The sequence below is a fragment of the Mercenaria mercenaria genome, chromosome 2 (genome assembly GCF_021730395.1).
Source record: "Mercenaria mercenaria strain notata chromosome 2, MADL_Memer_1, whole genome shotgun sequence".
Lineage (NCBI taxonomy): Eukaryota > Metazoa > Mollusca > Bivalvia > Venerida > Veneridae > Mercenaria > Mercenaria mercenaria.
The window spans coordinates 30,427,576-30,445,394 of NC_069362.1; the positions used below are offsets into that span (position 1 = coordinate 30,427,576).

Genomic DNA, 17,819 nt, shown 5'->3' on the forward strand with positions numbered 1-17,819 from the left:
TTCTACAGTGTTGTTATATCTTACTTGTTAGTATTATCTATGTAAGTAAGTTTTGTGTGTTTGTCTTTTGTACATTAGTGTCTGCGCTGCTGCGGTTTACGTTGTAAAGTAATCCTTAATCAACTTTCACCTCCAACTCCCGCCCCTACCCCCTTTTTCTACCCCTTCCTGTTACTTTTCCATATTTGTATAAAATTTAATACTTGTTGAAATTTTGAAGCAATCCGTCTATGACATTTTTCCGTTACAACTTCTTTTTGTTGTGGGCCTACTTCGCAAAAAAGGCGTGGCTCATCATATATGGGTTCGAGCCTCACTCGGGGCGTTGAATTCTTCATGTGAGGATAGCATCCTTCTGGCTTACGGATGGTCGGTGGTTTTACCCAGGTGCCAGTTCGTAATAAAAGAATGCACGGAGGTCTTCCTCCACCATCAAAATGGAAAATCGCCATATGACCTATAAGTGTGTCGGTGCGACGTTAAACCCATCAAAATAAATAATTTTCAAGAAGTATGGTTTATATGGGTGTGGTGTTTTTTTTGGCTTTTTTACGATACCGTCCTAGACAACATTCTATTTATCAATGTTGTCAAATGCCATGATCTTAAATTTGTATAATAATTATAATGAAATAAAAATTACTATCTACAGTTCTTTCATTTTAGTAATAAAATATTAAACAACTACTTTTCAGATTTGAAGAAATAGATAAATCAGTATATTAAAATGAATTAAATATCCCATTTATAATTGACAAACAAAATGGTTCCCATTGATCAAATTTTCGATTTTGTATAAACAATCTTCCCAGCAGGAATGAAATAACCGAGCAGACCAAATATTATTCAGTGTTATTCATGCATTTCCACTACGGTCCATGAACTTGCTTAATCAAACCGAGCCTGCAAAACTTTCGTTTTTGTCGTTTGGAGTTTCCACTTTTTATACGCCCGTTTGGGAAACGGGACGTATTATGGGAACGCCCCTGGCAGATTGGCGGGCGGGCGGGCGGCGTCCACAGACTTTGTGCGGAGCATATCTTCTTCATGCAGAGAGGGATTTTGATGAAACTTTGCGCAATTGTTCACCATCATGAGGCGGAGTGTCATGCGCAAGAACCTGGTCCCTAGGTCTAAGGTCAAGGTTACACTTAGTGGTCAAAGGCTAAATTCAAGAATAAATTTGCCCGGAGCATTTCTTCTTCGTCCATGGAGGGATTTTGATATAATTTTGCACAAATATTCACCACCACGTGACGGATTGTCATGCTTAAAAATCAGGTCCCTAGGTCTAAGGTCAAGGTCACACAGAGGCCAAAGGTCAGATACAAGAATGACTTTGTCCAGGGCATTTCTTCCTCATGCATGGAGGGATTTTGATGTAACTTGGCACAATTGTACACTATCATGAGATGGAATGTCATGCGCAGGCTCCTTCTTAAGAATTACTTCCTGTTCTTGTTACTATATATAGCTTATATATTCGTAGGGAAAAATGGAGACCACATTTCTATGGTAAAACATGTCATCCAGTTCTGGGGTGTATTTTGACCTATCTCTACCTGGTTAGACTTTTGTCTGGACTTAGGTTTTTTTTAATTAATAATTTTATTTTTTAAGGTTAACTTCCCTTAGTTGTTACTATAAATAACTTATTGTATTTTTTTATTATTGACCATAGGGAAAACCAAGACCACTTTTCTGTGATACAACATAGGTGTTACTTTCAAATTTTAGGTGTATTTTAATATATCTCTACATGGTAAGGAGTTTTTTGAGAACTTAGAAAAGCAAAAGAATTACAATTATTACTAAACAACCACAAAATTAATATTCCATTTGCAAATATAGGTGTTATTTGCTAATTTGCTGTGACGGGCATATATTGTGACATTCTGGCACTCTTGTTCTTATTTATTATGGCAGCAGCGTTATTTATGCCATGTGGCGGCCGTAAAATGTCTTGCCATATATTCAATCAGGGCTGTTACATTTCTATCATCTCGGATCATTCAGCACGACTTTTATGTCATGTTATTGGTACTGTTTAGTTTCTCAGCTTGAACATTTCGGCCTGGGTGGTTCCAATACTCCCGCTTTCATAGTTTTGGGTATTGTATAATCATCCATTGGATACTGTGCTTGCTTTTTCTTTTTTTTTCTTTTGGCAGTTCCTGTGATATACAGATCCGTAACCTCAGATCCCCTTTCTAAATTCCAGTTTGTTTAGTTCTGGTCATTGTTTTCTCGTTTAGGGCAAGCCCATTATTTTAACTTGGAACCATACGCCGCTTTTCATGGAATTACATGCAAGTGTGTCATTGAAGGTTCCATGTGTTTCGCTATATGAACACATATGAGGATGTCTCTAAATTATTTTTGAACTTGTAGCATGAGTAAATGTTGAGTTCTGCTCATCCCGGGTTTAGAGGGCGTGGACGGCAGCATGCATTTCCACTACCGTCCATGAACAGGCTCAATCAAACCTAGCCTGCAACATTATCGTTTTTTTGCCGTGTTGAACGACATGCGGGGTTTCCATTTTTTCTTATTTCATTTCACAGCAGCGTTTTGTGCCGTCTGGCGGCCGTAAAATGTCTCCCCGTACATTCAATAAGGGCTGTTATATTTTGATCTTCTCAGATCGTTCAGCACGACTTTTATGTCGTGTTATTGGTATTGTTTAGTTTCTCAGCTTGAACATTTCGGCCCTGGTGGTTCCAATACTCCCGTTTTCATAGCTTTGCGTATTGTATAATCACCCTTTGGATATGGGGCCTGCATTTTAATTTTGTCTTTTGGCAGTTCCTGTGGTGATATGCAGATCCGTAACCTCAGATCTCTCTTTTAAATTTCAGTTTGTTTATTTCTGCTCATAGTTTTCTCGTTTAGGGCAAACACATTATTTTAACTTGGGACCATATGCCGCTTTTCATGGAATTTCATGCAAATGTATCATTGAAGGTTCAATGTGCACGGCCGTATGAACACATCTGCGAATGTCTCTAAATCATGTTTGTATTTGTAGCATGTATCAATGTTCAGTTCTGCTCAGCCCAGGGCTAGAGGGCGCGGACGGCAGCATGCATTTCCGCTACCGTGCATGAGCAGGCTGAATCAAACCGAGCCTGCAACGTTTCCGTTTTTGTCGTGTTGAGCAGCCTGCGGAGTTTTCACGTTTTTTTATTTGTTATATTTTCTGGTCCTTTGGGATCATGGAGTCCATGTAATAGAGTTCCGCTTAAGCCGGAGCTAGGGTACGTGAGAGGTGTTGCACATTCCATTACCTCTCAGGAACAAACTCAACCGCCTCGGTAGCCTAGTGGTAGAACGTCCGCTTCGAGTGCGGGAGGTCGTGGGTTCGATCCCCGGCCGCGTCATACCAAAGACGTAAAAAATGGTACTAGTAGCTTCCTCGCTTGGCGCTCAGCATTAAGAGGATAGTGCTAGGACTGGTCAGCCCGGTGTCAGTATAATGTGACTGGGTGGAGTATCATGCCACGTGTCTACGGTGTGATATTCCAGTGAGGTAGCACTATAAAGTTGGGCATTGTACTCACTGCTACACGTAGACACCGTCGTTTATATGACAGAAAAAATTGTTGAAAAAAGGCGTTAAACCCGAACACACACACACACGCACCCACGCACACACACACAGAGGAACAAACTCAATCAAACCCAGTCTGCTATTATTCTTTTTGGTTGCATTCTATGCTTCCAAGGATCTTTTTTACAGATGTTGTAAGAATAACGTTGCACTTCCCTTTATAGTGGTGGGACATAGGGGACATAGAGTTTAAAGTATTGAGCCACATGCATAGAATACTACTTATCTTTAACTATTATATATATTCACTGTCAAAAGAAGGCGAGTTTGCTTCTCCAATGTCGGACGTTTTCTCATATCTGAAGTGCTAATAGCTATTTCTCAACAGCACACAAACAATGTTTATGTATGAAGTCTGAAAAGAAGAACACATGAAGAAAAAATTTCACAATAAAGATTAAATCCCATATCTGAATGCTTGTAATTAGATATTTTTCACCTCGCATCTAAAATAATAGCTGCCAATTATCAGCTGAAAAAGTGCCGATTTCACATTTCAGAATTGATGTCGGAATACATTCTGTGGACGGGCAATATCACTGGTCAAGGTATGTAACTTCCAAGCATTCAATTTGTGTTTTGTTTTCCTTCCAAGAATACATGAAAACATCTTTTTTTGTCTATTCACCTCTGGTAAAGTGGTCTACGGTAGTGATATAAAATAGACCTACTTCTACCAAAGATAAGTAACAGCAGTAACCGTAAATAGGTTAGTTTCATTATATTGATAAAATATACGTTATTTCTAAAATAACTATTGTTGAATCGTAAACTGACCAGTTGAAAAGTACTGAGAAACTTTTTGAAAGAAATAAAACGATATTGCCCTGTACATAATTTCTTTATTTCTTTGGAACTTTCAATACTTTTGTCATAGGAATTTAAACGGTAGGAGTATAATATGTCTATGCGCCATTTATAGTATTGTTCTTCTGACCTACTTCCTGTCTGTTGGAAGAGTCATATAGTCTTTATATTGTACTTTATTGTCCGGTGAATACTCCTGTCTTCCGAACAGCGGTATCATTTAATCTTGGAGCATTTATTTATGTATCGTGTACACCTTTTCATTTTCAAGATATTCCAAATGTGGGATAAAAGGTCTTGAATATGACAAATGTTTGTCATTGTAATAATTTGTTGTTTATACACCAGTTTATACTTTTGGACTGCAAACTGTTTTACATATTTTCATGCAGGTTTTCCAGATTTCAAAGAGAATACTATCGGAGGCTTGGTGTGGTATAACTTTGATATGCGGCGTTCATTAGAAATCTCAATGATAGACAACCTACCGAGAAATTTCGTGAGTATAGAACATAAAAGGTATCTTTCTTACATCAGTCAATTTGAATTAAACTTTGCTTTAGATTAATTATTATGATTAAAAAATAGTGATTCAAATACAGTGAACGCTTGTCTTAGCGCACATAGACGTTTTAACTTGACACAGCCTTGTCTGGTTTCTCATAATAGGGAACCAACATGTCTTGTAGATTTGGTAATATTGTGGTGCTTCAATTTCGTTATTTCGTACTTAAAGAATGACACATATATGAAACACCAGTGAACATTTGACAGCATTTTCTCAAATTATATGACTGACTCATTCCCACAAAAACGCTAAATACAAGTAACGAGACAATTACTAAATCTATATTAAAATGTAAACTCATTCATAATGCTCGTGCATTCCGTAATTGCGCCAGTCAGCAAAAAGTAGATTTAAAAGAAAATGTACTGTGGCAACGAAATTTATTGATTTAACGCTAGTAGCAATATAGTATAATTTAAAAATAGTATACAGTATAATTTGTTTTAAATGGCAACTGCTTACCTGTGATACCTAGACACAATATAAATATATATATAATTGCCATTTAAAACCAATCATACTGTATCAATGGCCTGGTGGAAGAGGGTCCGCTTCGAGTGCGGGAAGTCGTGGGTCCTCAGCCGCGTCATAACGTAAAAAATGGTACCAGTAGCTCCCATGGCGCTTGGCGCTAAACATTAAAGGAAACTGACATCTTCTCCCATACCCTCGTGACGATGGATTCCATTAGGAATGAGGTGTCGAAAATTATTAATATAAGAAAATGAAGCGGAGTGGCTCGTAATCAAAATTTGGTTTTGATCTGTAACAGCGTCAGCCTAATTTACATATTTAAGCAAGGTTTGCACAAAACATGCACGTATTAACATCGTCATTTACGCTTAACCATAATCTCTCTTTGTTGCAACCCATACTAAATATTGTTAATTGTCGATGATTACATCTATTATTTTTGATACGATCCAGTGTTTAAATGTTTTCCGATTATAGAAAGAAAGAGACATCCTTCAGAAGTTAAAACTGTTGTTACTAAGGTGGTTTAGGTGGCTGACTTCACTTGTCTCTGTATGATAAACGGTTGAAACCTAGCTTCCGATGTAGGATTCCTCATGTGCTAGCTTGTTCTACCTAGCTGTTCGCCCGTGATGAAATATTGCCTGGAGGGGCAGCTGGGGTCTGCCGCCTCAATAAAAAGCTCGTAAATTTGTGATACGTCCTACATTTAGTCGAAGTGACTCAAAACCATGTATAAAGCTGTTGTCGTTGTATTATATCATCTAATTCCTGTAAATGCATTTGATTTCGTTCGCACAGAATTTGTACTTTCGATAAAAATAGCCAGTTTGTTGGAGCATGAAATCAATTTGTTTGGTTTTTTTTTTCAAATACGTCATTGGAAACGTGAAGTGAACAGTGTCTGCAAATATGAAAGATATCTGAAATGATTTGTTCAACCCGGAAAGAATGTTTTTCTTTCCGTTTGCTCATATAACTCTGCACAGTCTACTATGTTAGTGATTTTGTGGATTGCTACAATAAATGATTTTGCATTATCAGTAGATCAAGGAGATTCCCAGAAACTTTTGAACTAAATCAGAACAAATAACCTTGATATTTTGCATTGACATGTTTGACTTCTCTGATGGAGGAACTATTGATCCTTCACTTACAAGCATAAACCCTAGGCAACGGTTTCAAAGGGTTTGTGTTTTATGCAGTGTCTTCAAGTCATAATTAACTAGAAAAAAATATTAATTTACTTCAGAAACAATTTGCTTTCTACTGTTTCTATGACGATGTGAAGATGAGCTTTTTGCATCTTGAAGCGCCGATGTGTAATATTCAATCTGTTACAACTGGATCAAGAATACATATGAGGTAATGCGTGTGCAAACCTTTTTTTTTTTTTGAACTACTGATTTCTGATGCGTACAGTATTTGTTGATGATATAATACAGATTATTTAAGGAAGTCCAGCTGTGTTTGTATACATCTTAATTTATCATCAGTCATAAACGATCGCTGTACGTTTAACACTAACTGTATATAAAATCCAAATTTCATAATTGAAAATATGGACAGCTACTACATATAAATCAATAGTTACACGTCACTTTCTTTTTTCTAAGTCTAGGAGTAGAAATGTCACATTCTTAATTATAACAACCGTTCAACAGGCATGTTCGAGGCCGTTTCATCACACTGGTATTTGAATCAAGGAAGAGCGTTCATTATCGAATGAGTAACGTATCTTTCGAATTCTATATTTCGAACAAAGAAGCACGTAAGTTAAAGCTAAGTTAATATATAACCTTTATTATTAAATCTATATTTGTAGTAATTTCCATTGGTCTAGATGTAGTCACTTGATCAAAGATAAAAAGTCACAAAAACACGCATTGACCGCCAACTGTGACGTTATCACGGGTTGACGTCAAAACAATGCAACGTCATACACAATTTACTACGAAAAATGACCAAAGGCTGCAGATATATTGTATTTAATTATTATACTGATAAGTAGGCTAGATTTGATAATAAAACAGTTGTTTCCTTTTAGGTTCGGTCATTTTGTGGATTTATCAGGTCGATAAATCCACATATCGACATCACCAAAAGGCAATAATTGTATATCCTTTACATGAGGATGTCAAAAGAAACTTGTGCATGTAATATAATTCTCTGCAAAAGAACATCCAAACATTAACTTTTGTTTGAGTTACAGCATAGTTGGAGCGTATACCGTTTTCAACAACATTTTAAAATTTGTACCTTTTCATTTTATTTAGTAAGTATTTCAATGTATATTTGTTTGGAAATGTCTTTTAAAGCTCTTAACCGACGAAGCAAATGCAAATAATTCTCGTTTCCACAAATGGTACTAGACAAGAAAGGAAAAACTGTTTTACCGATCAGATGATTTCTTCAGCTCTATACTAAATGTTTTACTACAGTCTATAAATTTCAGAGCGTTTCAAAACGTGTCAGAGATGTTTGATATAGGTCTTCTCAAATTAATTTCATGTCCACATATTACATAGACAGACGATAATACTCCCTTAACCGTACAGATATATTAAAATTGAAAACATTTATTAAATAATATTAGTGATACAAGCATTGTATTATATGTAGTGAAATGTTTAAGTATAGTGTATTACCAAGACCTGGCTCTAAGGTGTGTTAACATTATATCCTACATGAAAAGCTTTCTTTTATCTGTTTAGAGACTTTAAATATAAGTTTATATACGTGTTAAGCATCTATAAGTGGAAATATACAAACATTAGAATATTGCAGCAAATAAAATTTCATAATGTGCAACACTCTATCTTTAATCATGGTTATGAATATTTTTAATTTAAAGTAATTGCAAAAGATTTTGAGTTAAAAATGATATTACTGTTGCATAACCTCTTTTATAAAGTAATGGACAACCGTTTATTTCAATGCTATCTTTTTAGAAGATATTTCAACTTTTTCCTAAAATCGATATTCGTTTAAATGTACCCTCGACTAAGGCATATATGTAAGTGTTATTACAATATGACCATACGTAATTCCGCTACCAAAACGTATATGTATATGTATATCTGTTACTTTCACAGGTATACTTCACATTCTCATACCTCATTAACCCTGAGATAAACAGAAGCAATTCACATGACTTTTTTACTTACAGTAGGAGGTGAATTATGTAATGAAGATCTTGGAATGGCAGATGGAAGTATTTCAGACTCAAGGATAACTTCTTCCTCATCACTTCCGCAGCATTTGCCATCATCAGCAAGACCCTTTAGGTCCGGTTGGTGCCATAATATGTCTGACTATACACCTTGGATTTTGGTTTGTACATTGCTAAACATCCATCTGAAAAATGCATGTGTTAACACAATTTTAAAGTAAGATATTCGTTTAATCGCTTGAAAAGGACAATTTATTTATTATAAGCTTTACCATACTTGACATGTGATTTCATATCCATACATTAATATTCACATTCACTTTTAATTTTGTTTGAAAGAAAAAGGCGTTTATTTTCGTGAAAATAACATTGATGTGATAATAATATTACGGATGGCCCTTTCCGCGATATTGCACGCGCAATCTGGCGTCATTCATAAAACTCACGAATAAAATGGTGCCGTTCGAACATTTATTGCAAAATTATACACCAAAATTAAAAAGAAAACAGACGTAGAATCATAGCTAAACAAATTTTCCGACGGTTAGCCTAAAAACCGAATTGAAGACACGTTTCACATGACTATACGGTTTTCACATTTAAGGATGCACAAGCGTATTTTTTCAGTATATCCGCCATTGTGAAAAAAGAATGTTTCTTTGAGTATTTCTTGATAACAAAATTTAAGCCAAAAATAAATGCTAACACATCAAAATACGTCTCATAATGTATCATTTAACCAAACAAATTCTAATTGTTGCAAAGAAGAAAGAAAAAAGCACACTTACTTTTTCCAGACAATTGCCTTAATCTGATGTAAAAGGCACAGTGGGTGTAGGGGTTGGTTTTTCAAATATCAGTTTAAGTAGATTAGGTTTGGTTCTGAAAACTAGCTGACTGATATATGTCATAATTAACTACAAATAAAAAAGTATTTTTCAAAAAAAAAAATTATGTTATCTAGTAAGTATAAATAGGAACAAAGAAAACTAAAATATCACAATTCAACAGTTTTAAGGCTTTTCTTCTAAATCAATCTCATAGATGATTTCTGACCCTAACTTTTTTCTTTCCATTTTAAGCATTTTTGTGTGTCATTGAAACATAAAAATATTTTTAAAATTTTAATACAGAAGTATTTTTGTAGATTTAAATACTTTTATCATTGAAAAAATATGGGTAGGATAATTATATCAACATGTTAAAATCGATTGTCACATTTACGATTACATATTTTCTGATATCGCCATGTATTCACAGTAACCTGTTTAGACATGAAATCCCTATAACTTTAAGTAAGCTATTTTGTTTTATAAAGTATCCCCTTTTAATCTCACCTGTCACGTAGTGATCGTCTGTCGTCCGTCGTCCATAATTTCTTGCGAACACGCTAGAGACCATATTTTGCAAATGATTTTAATCAAACTTACATAATATCTCGGTTCCTTTCGAAATCTGTCAGATCCCATCATGGGTTCCAGAATTATGGCCCCTTACAGCGCCAAAATTTGCTATTTTGGATTGTGAACACGATAGAGACCACATTTTGTAATTGGTTTTAATCAAACTAGCACACTATTTCTATTGGCATAATATCTCAGACCTTTCCAAAACCTGGCCAGAGCCTATCATGAGTTCCAGAGGTATGGCTCCTTAAAGGGCCAAAATTTGCTATTTTTGGTTCTGAACACGATAGAAACCACATTCTGCAATTGATTTTAATTAACACAAATGTACTTGCATAATATCTCGGTTCTTTTTGAAAACTGGTCAGATCCCATTATGATTTCTAGCTTTATGGCCTCTTAAAAGGCCAGAAATTCCTATTTTGGCATTAGCAGCTATATGGAGTCTTCATTTATGGTTTAATATGATAAAAACTTGCAAAATATCGTTAACAACAATAGATCTTGGATTCCATGATGAATCTGTCAGATCCAATCATAGGTTCAGGAGTTACGGCCCTTCATTGTCTCCCGAAAGAGTCAAAAATTGTTAATTTTTACCTTGTGCACACGACAGAAGTGACATTTTACATTTAGTTTTAATTACACTTACACACAAGGTAAGTCACAATAAGATCTCGGTTTCATTTGAAAACTGGCCACATTCTGTGATTAATTTCAATTTATGCCCATTTAGCGTTATAGAGGTTTCATTTATTCTATGATTTGATACAAACTTAGTAATACAAGAATATTTGTCTTGATGAATTCTGGTTCGAGCCGGGTCATGTGGGGTCAAAAAGTAGGTCACCAGCAAAAATCAAAGGACAAATTTGTTAACATCATTGAGACCACATTTATAACCATATCTTCATTAAACTTCGTAAAAATGTGTCTCTTGATGATTCCTATGCCAGCTTCTAAACTGGTTCTCATGGGATCAAAAACTAGGTCACCTGGCCAAACAAAGGAACACCTTGTTAACACTCTTTGAGGTCAGATTTATAACCCTATCTTCATAACACTTTGTCAGAATGGTTATCTTGATGATTCCAATGCTAAATTTAACAGATATAGAGTCTGCATTACCCTCTTGTTGTCCGTTTTCCTTGATTTCAGAAATGCTCAAAAATGGGTGAAGATAATGTCATATATAATAAAACGATTGCGGTGACCTGTCCTTTTTGGCTCTTAAATGTCTTAGAAACTTATGTTCTTCAACTATGAAATAATTCGTAATTGTACATCCTTAAATAAAGTCAAAAATGACATTTCATTTAAAGGCGGATTATAAGTGAACATGGGCGGGTCCTTTTAGATGTTGAAAACATCAATGTCCTAACATTTATTTTGATTTTCTGATACCCACGAACAAAATAACACGTATTTTTCAGAAAGCTACTATAAAAGAAAATGTAAAAATAAGGATTGAATGTTTTATGTATTTATACAGATTAAAAACCAAAGATAAATATATGAAAACTATGAAATCCTTAGATAGCATCCAGCACACCTAAGCAAAACAAAATCAAACAAAACTTGGAACGTTAGATTTTACAGAGCTTTTCACACAGCCCATGCTCCACGGTCTTAATAAAATAAACTTTTTACGGGGAAAGAAAATTGACTTATTCTTGCTCCCAAGTTTTCAGAAATAAATATAACAGCATTTTACTACTAAAACGAGACTTTTCGGCCACTGTTTTGAAACCTAAAATATATACGAGGAATGTTCGAAAAGTATTGTGTATTGTGATGACACGCCATTTCCACGAGGAATTTTACGTCGTTGTTTATTAGCTGATATCTAAAAAATTGTATATACATGTATTCCTTCAACAACCGTTTTGGACAGTCGTTGACCACTGTAGTTAATTGGTTGGAAAACAAGTAACAAATATTGAAGAAGTTCGGCCATATATAAAAGTTCACAGTAAACTCAGTTGCTCTTTGTAAGAGCTTTTTGCCGAAATGACCCGTGTTTATGGATCTAGTTAGGTGTCTTATGAGACGGTTCGCAGGTGAAAAAGAAATTTGATTGTAGTGTAGAGTCTGTTGAAAATGCCCAAAAATCAGGTCACATGTGACCAAAATATTTTGAAAATCACAGAAATTCTTCATAATTATGCTCGATATAGTGAACACAATATGCACGCAGTGTTGGCATTTCACTATCAACAGTTCATTTTATTTTAAAGCTAATCTTGAAAGTTAGAAAGATTTTTGCTAGGTGGGTATCCCACCTTTTGACTGAGACCAAAAACGGCTACGTGTTGATACTGCTAAAAATGTTCATAAAAATACAACAAAAAGGTTTTTGCAAATGATGTTAAAGGTGATGAAACATGGGTGCATTTATTTGAACCTGTCAGAAAAGTTGGGAACAAATATAAGTCACCGAGCCAAAGGCCAATAATTGCAAAACGCACTTTGAGTGCAGAGAAAGTTTTGTATGCCTTATTCTTCTCAGCAGTACAGATTCCAGTAGAAAAGGGTAGAAGTGTGACTGGTTGGTAGTACCGTCTTGAAAAAAATAAAGAAGTACTACATAAAACGTCGCCCAGTCTCAGGTTTCAAACATGTTCGACTGTTGCATGACAATGCTCAAGCGCACAACTCCAGTACAGTAACTCAGTTTTTGAAGTCCAAGAGATATTCTGTGCTACCACATCCACCTTATTCCCCAGATCTGGCGCCATGCGACTTCTTTCTGTTTCCAAAATGAAAAACTTCCTTTCTGGTCGTTGATATTGATCGCGACCAGCTCTCGGTTCTGCTGTCCATCAGTACTACCATAATATACCAAAATCAGCCTACCGTGACGCTTTCCGGATATGGATCCACAGGCTAAAATTATGCATTTCTCACCACGGGGAATAATTTGAGGGTATGAAATAACAACATGCACGTTTCCATCAGTTTTTCAAAGTTTCAGAACACAATACTTTTCGAACACTCCTCGTATAAGACAATGCTTTGGACCAACAGAACGTAAATACGCAAACTGACAGTAAGTAAATGCCATAAAACCTTTCCATGAGAAATTATTAATCTTGGAACCAAACTGACGTTATATCTCTAAAATAAAAGCCACTCATTTTCATTCTTGACTGATAGGATCTAAATGCTTTTCAAAAAGTTACAAAGTGGTCTTTCAATCAAGAAATCATTAATTTTGCATAACGCAAATGAAGGTGGACGTTTCAGCTTTAAGGTGACCTATTGATCATATATACATAGTTATAAATGTATTCCGCTTATATAAACGTTCATACTAACCTTACTGTCCTATTTCATTTCTTTTATTCCTCAAGGTTGATTTAATGGCCATAACCACGATCGAAGGAGTGAGACTTTGGAATGGGCGAGACAATGATCATGACACGAGATATTCCTCATTACGTTTGTATTATGGCACAAGAATAGACGAACTACAGATGTACACGGATACGGTATTATTTTATGACAGTCACGACCATGTGTAAAGAAATAGATTATGTACATTTTAAATTATTTTTCAGCTAAAGAAATTATCTTTAGGATTAAACACCAATAATTATCATCTAACAGAGGTCAATCTGCGTTCTTTTTACATGTGATCAGTGATGTCCCTTCTTTTGTACCATGAAACATATTCTGAAAGTATATAACTAAATAGGACAACTCTCACGCCCTAGCACCGGCTTAAGCGGAACTCTATCAAGCATTTATTGAATGGACTCAGTCATCCCAAAGGACCAGAAAAAATAACAACACTGAATCCTAAAACGCAGTGCGTGCGCAGCATAGTTCAAGGTCGGTCTATTGTAGAATAAACCGAGATAAATTTTGCTCTACAACTATGCAGGTTATTAGCTGTTCGTGGTAGAATCCTAAATATGTATTGTGTGTGATTTTAATGAAAATTGGAATATACCAAATGTAAATATATACTTGATAAAGCACAGTTGAAATAATTGTTGTAAGTTGTAAGAAAACAATATTATAAGATCTCATATAATGTGTTTTGATTTGAGTATAGAGATGGTGGCATTTCAAACATTTCATTTTATTTTCATGTGTATTTCTTTCCCATTACTTTTGTTAGAGTGCATATTCAGTCACATAATTTATCCAGAGGTGTTCACGATTTTTACAGTTATACAAAATAGACGCATCTATGTTTGAGGTACAGATATTTATGATTCCGAAGCCAATCCAAACTAGATTCATAAAGTTTTTGGGTCCACAGAATGATACATTTGGAAAAGAGAGATGCTTAAGATTTGAATTGCAAGGTTGTAAGCTTTCAGGTATGTTGTATAGCTGATAACGAGTCATTCGGACGATGAAATATACTCATAAAGCCGATCAATATTTGTGCTTCTTTGTAATTATAGCATTTTAGGAAGATTTTTTTTCTGTTTTGTGACAGAATCTAAGAACTGTCCAAGACCATGATTGTAAAACTTAAAGAGCAAGGAATGCCTGACAATAAGTAAATTTTATATGAAAGCTATCCTCAAGCCTTTCATAACGCTGGAGAAATTTTTAAAATAGGACCACTGTTGAAAAACATATGGCAGTTTGAAATTTATAAAAATGGCTGTCCATTTTAGATGTGTTTATGATGTCATCTAAACGCTGCTGATCTCTTTATTTAGCAAACAACCTTTTAGATAGATCAATTTAATATTTATTGTAAAATGTAAAACAGGATTCTGTACAATTACAAACTAGTTCTCTGCAAAAACTTTCCACATGAACCAGAGGTGAAGCATAAATAGTTTCGGAACAAGTTCCTTTTATGAAACCGTCATAGAGCACATATGTTCCACCCGGGGATCAAACTCACGACCCTCTGGTCCGTTGGTCTGACCTCTCCAAATTGAGTTAATCCGGCTGGCTGTGCGTTTCAGAACATTTTAACACACTTTTCATGTAGATTCGGGCTTTATTTGCGAAGATGCTATATGTTCATGGCCGCTGATTGGAACAACACACCTCGTCATTTATATGCATATGTGCACGTCCCTTTCAGATTATTTAATTTTGGTCATTTTGTCCAGGAAGTATGCTAAATGTGAACCTCAGTTTCTACTAAGAAGTTATAACTGAGATGGGTTGTATCATGTTTACTAGTTATGAGATAATCACAGTAAAATTCTATTTATAGGTGTACCAGCTTTAAACTGCCATAGTTCGTTTGACATGTTTCCAGTAGAAACCGAAATAAAATCTGAAAACCAATCAATAGTTGGCGGCAAAAATATTGAAGAATGCAATAATCTTTGCCAAAGAAATAATCATTGTTCTGTGGCTAGTATAAGCGATAAAGGACTCTGTGTTCAATATATGAGAAGTCAGGTCGGGTTATGGAAAATGAATCATGACGTCACTGGCCACTGGTTTGCAAAACTATGTAGCGAAGGTAATCAATTAATTTGTCTTTATACAGTGATAATGCGTCGTCAAGTTTATTACTTGAAGCAACGTTTAACGTATATATGCACGAAAATAGTATGTTATAGATATAATAATAATAATAATAATAATACATAATTCATTTCATTTCAAGCCAAACGTATTTTTGTTTGCTTATGTTACTAAAGCAAGCTCTAAGCTCCGACTTTTCATTTCCATTTTCACCGGGGTCTGCTTGTTTGCTCTCCATTCATACGTCCGTCTGTCTGTTTGTTCGTTTGTCCGCAAAATCTGATCCTTGTACAGTATGTTAGAGAATTTAACACATCACTGAAATGTTTAAATATAGGATAATTTTGATGTATATTGTTGACTTGCAAGGCACACCGACACACCTCTGGACCACATTGGGACTTTCCAGCTTTAATGTTGAAGGAAAATCATTAGTGCAATATATGTTTAATTTACTCTTCGGACAATATTACCGGTCTTCAACATACTCAATCTGGACCGATCCATGTCAAAAATGTATGGTCCTATTATATTTAATTAAAGGAACATGCAAGTAAAATTAACTTTGAAAATGATTTAATTAACAAACATCTATAAAAGTATTCTTTGAAAGCGCAGAAAGCGTAGAATGTAAACATACAACGTTCTTTAGAAGCAAGTCCCGATAAACATTTGAATATTTCACCTGCTACTTTAATGTACATTGTACTAATTAATCAGTCGAAGTTGACATTCATTAATTCGAGAATAAGAGAATCAAAAGAATGTAAATCATTGTGTTCAAATAACCTTATCTTTATTACATGCTTGAGGTGAAAGTTTCTCAGTCTTTAAACATAATATATATTATAACACAATTATCAAATTTCACAAAAAAGGACAATGTGTGCTGAATAACACGTTGTTCAGATCTAACATTTGGTTCCATTGACACAGTTATTTTAGGCTATGCACTCTGTTATTCAACAAGTTCCATTACTTTTCCTTTCTAACTAACAATCTATATGGGTAGAAATATTTTCCATTTTTCATTTCTAGCTAACGATGTAAAGCATATGGATATCTATTATTTATACACAAAATCAGATAATGATAATATTCATTTTTGTTCTTTTAATGACAGGTATTGTGGAGTTGTTTCCAGGTTTCAATGATCGAAATGGAGAAGTATTCAGAAATGTGCAATACATCTCTACGACCTCAATTATAACCTCTATTGGTTACCCATTTTCAACGAAGATAACATATGAATATACATGGATAGTAAATTTCAATAAACAGCGTTATGTGCGATTCGTTTTCACAAATGTTTCTATGGTAATATATTATTACTAGCATTTTAAAACACTTACTGCTTAAAGTCGTGGCAAAATTCAGTATAAAGTTCAAATTTATTGTAGAGAAGTACATTTCTAGTAACTATGTCACAGAGCATTACAATTTGAGTTTATATATAGCTGTATTGCTGCCATCATGGAACTCTTAACACCGCAATTGTTTACCCATAGACTTCCATTATAAAATTTTGGCGTGTACGGCCTGCTATAAATCACATGTGTTTTCAAGAACTATCTTAGTTCCACCAAATTATTGGACGAAAAACATATGAAAAGTGATACTTCTAAGTAATTTTCGTGTGAATGTGATGATCTCCTGTTTACATCTTTGGTACGGTGGGAGACATACGTTTGATATTACTTTTCTTTTTAATACACATAAAATGTAGCAATTTTGTTAATGAAATACTGTAAACGCAGTAAAAAAATAATTTTGTAAAACGATATCACTTATCTGGATTGTTTACATGACTGGCCAATCAGAACGGACAAACACTGCCTTATTCCCGGGTATACACTTGCCTTATTCTAGTAAGGCGTATTTGTAACCAGTAACCGAAGTAACCACTTATTTAAATGTTTGCCTACTTTTTACTTAGCTAAAAATGTACTTGTAGATGAATGAATGTATAGTTATAATCCCAACTGATTCAGCTGACACCACTGACATGATTTCGTACTTTTGAACGTATAGCATAATTGCAATCATTAATAAACATTTTGAATCCAGGTAGTATGGTGTTAAGATTATCTTGTTTAAACTAAAAGCTAATATATGGAATTGTCAAAACCAAGATATGGTACCATAGTTAATACATTTCTTTAACAATGGGAAATTTCTATGTTAGTTTTTCTTTTTACTTTGTTTAGTGTTCCCAATGAAGGGCGGTAACCTGGATTGCAGTTAATATAATTATATGAGTAATTTACTTAGCTTTAGGTAACAGTGGAATGAATAATGTTTCCCAGGGAATATTTTGGGTAGTTTTTA

The 17,819-nt window shown here is 34.7% G+C and overlaps 1 protein-coding gene across 1 annotated transcript in view; it reads left to right on the forward strand.

The window, feature by feature from the left end:
• Window positions 1–4,113: 4,113 nt before the first annotated feature.
• Window positions 4,114–17,819, forward strand: part of LOC123562081 (uncharacterized) — a 115,358-nt gene continuing 101,652 nt past the window's right edge. The window contains exons 1-9 of the mRNA XM_053533736.1: window positions 4,114–4,158; window positions 4,810–4,916; window positions 6,712–6,824; window positions 7,124–7,230; window positions 8,629–8,792; window positions 13,391–13,528; window positions 14,215–14,368; window positions 15,232–15,486; window positions 16,615–16,808. Of these exons, the coding sequence (XP_053389711.1) occupies window positions 4,116–4,158; window positions 4,810–4,916; window positions 6,712–6,824; window positions 7,124–7,230; window positions 8,629–8,792; window positions 13,391–13,528; window positions 14,215–14,368; window positions 15,232–15,486; window positions 16,615–16,808 (1,275 nt within the window). The 5' untranslated portion in view covers window positions 4,114–4,115. The remainder of the gene's footprint in view (window positions 4,159–4,809; window positions 4,917–6,711; window positions 6,825–7,123; window positions 7,231–8,628; window positions 8,793–13,390; window positions 13,529–14,214; window positions 14,369–15,231; window positions 15,487–16,614; window positions 16,809–17,819) is intronic.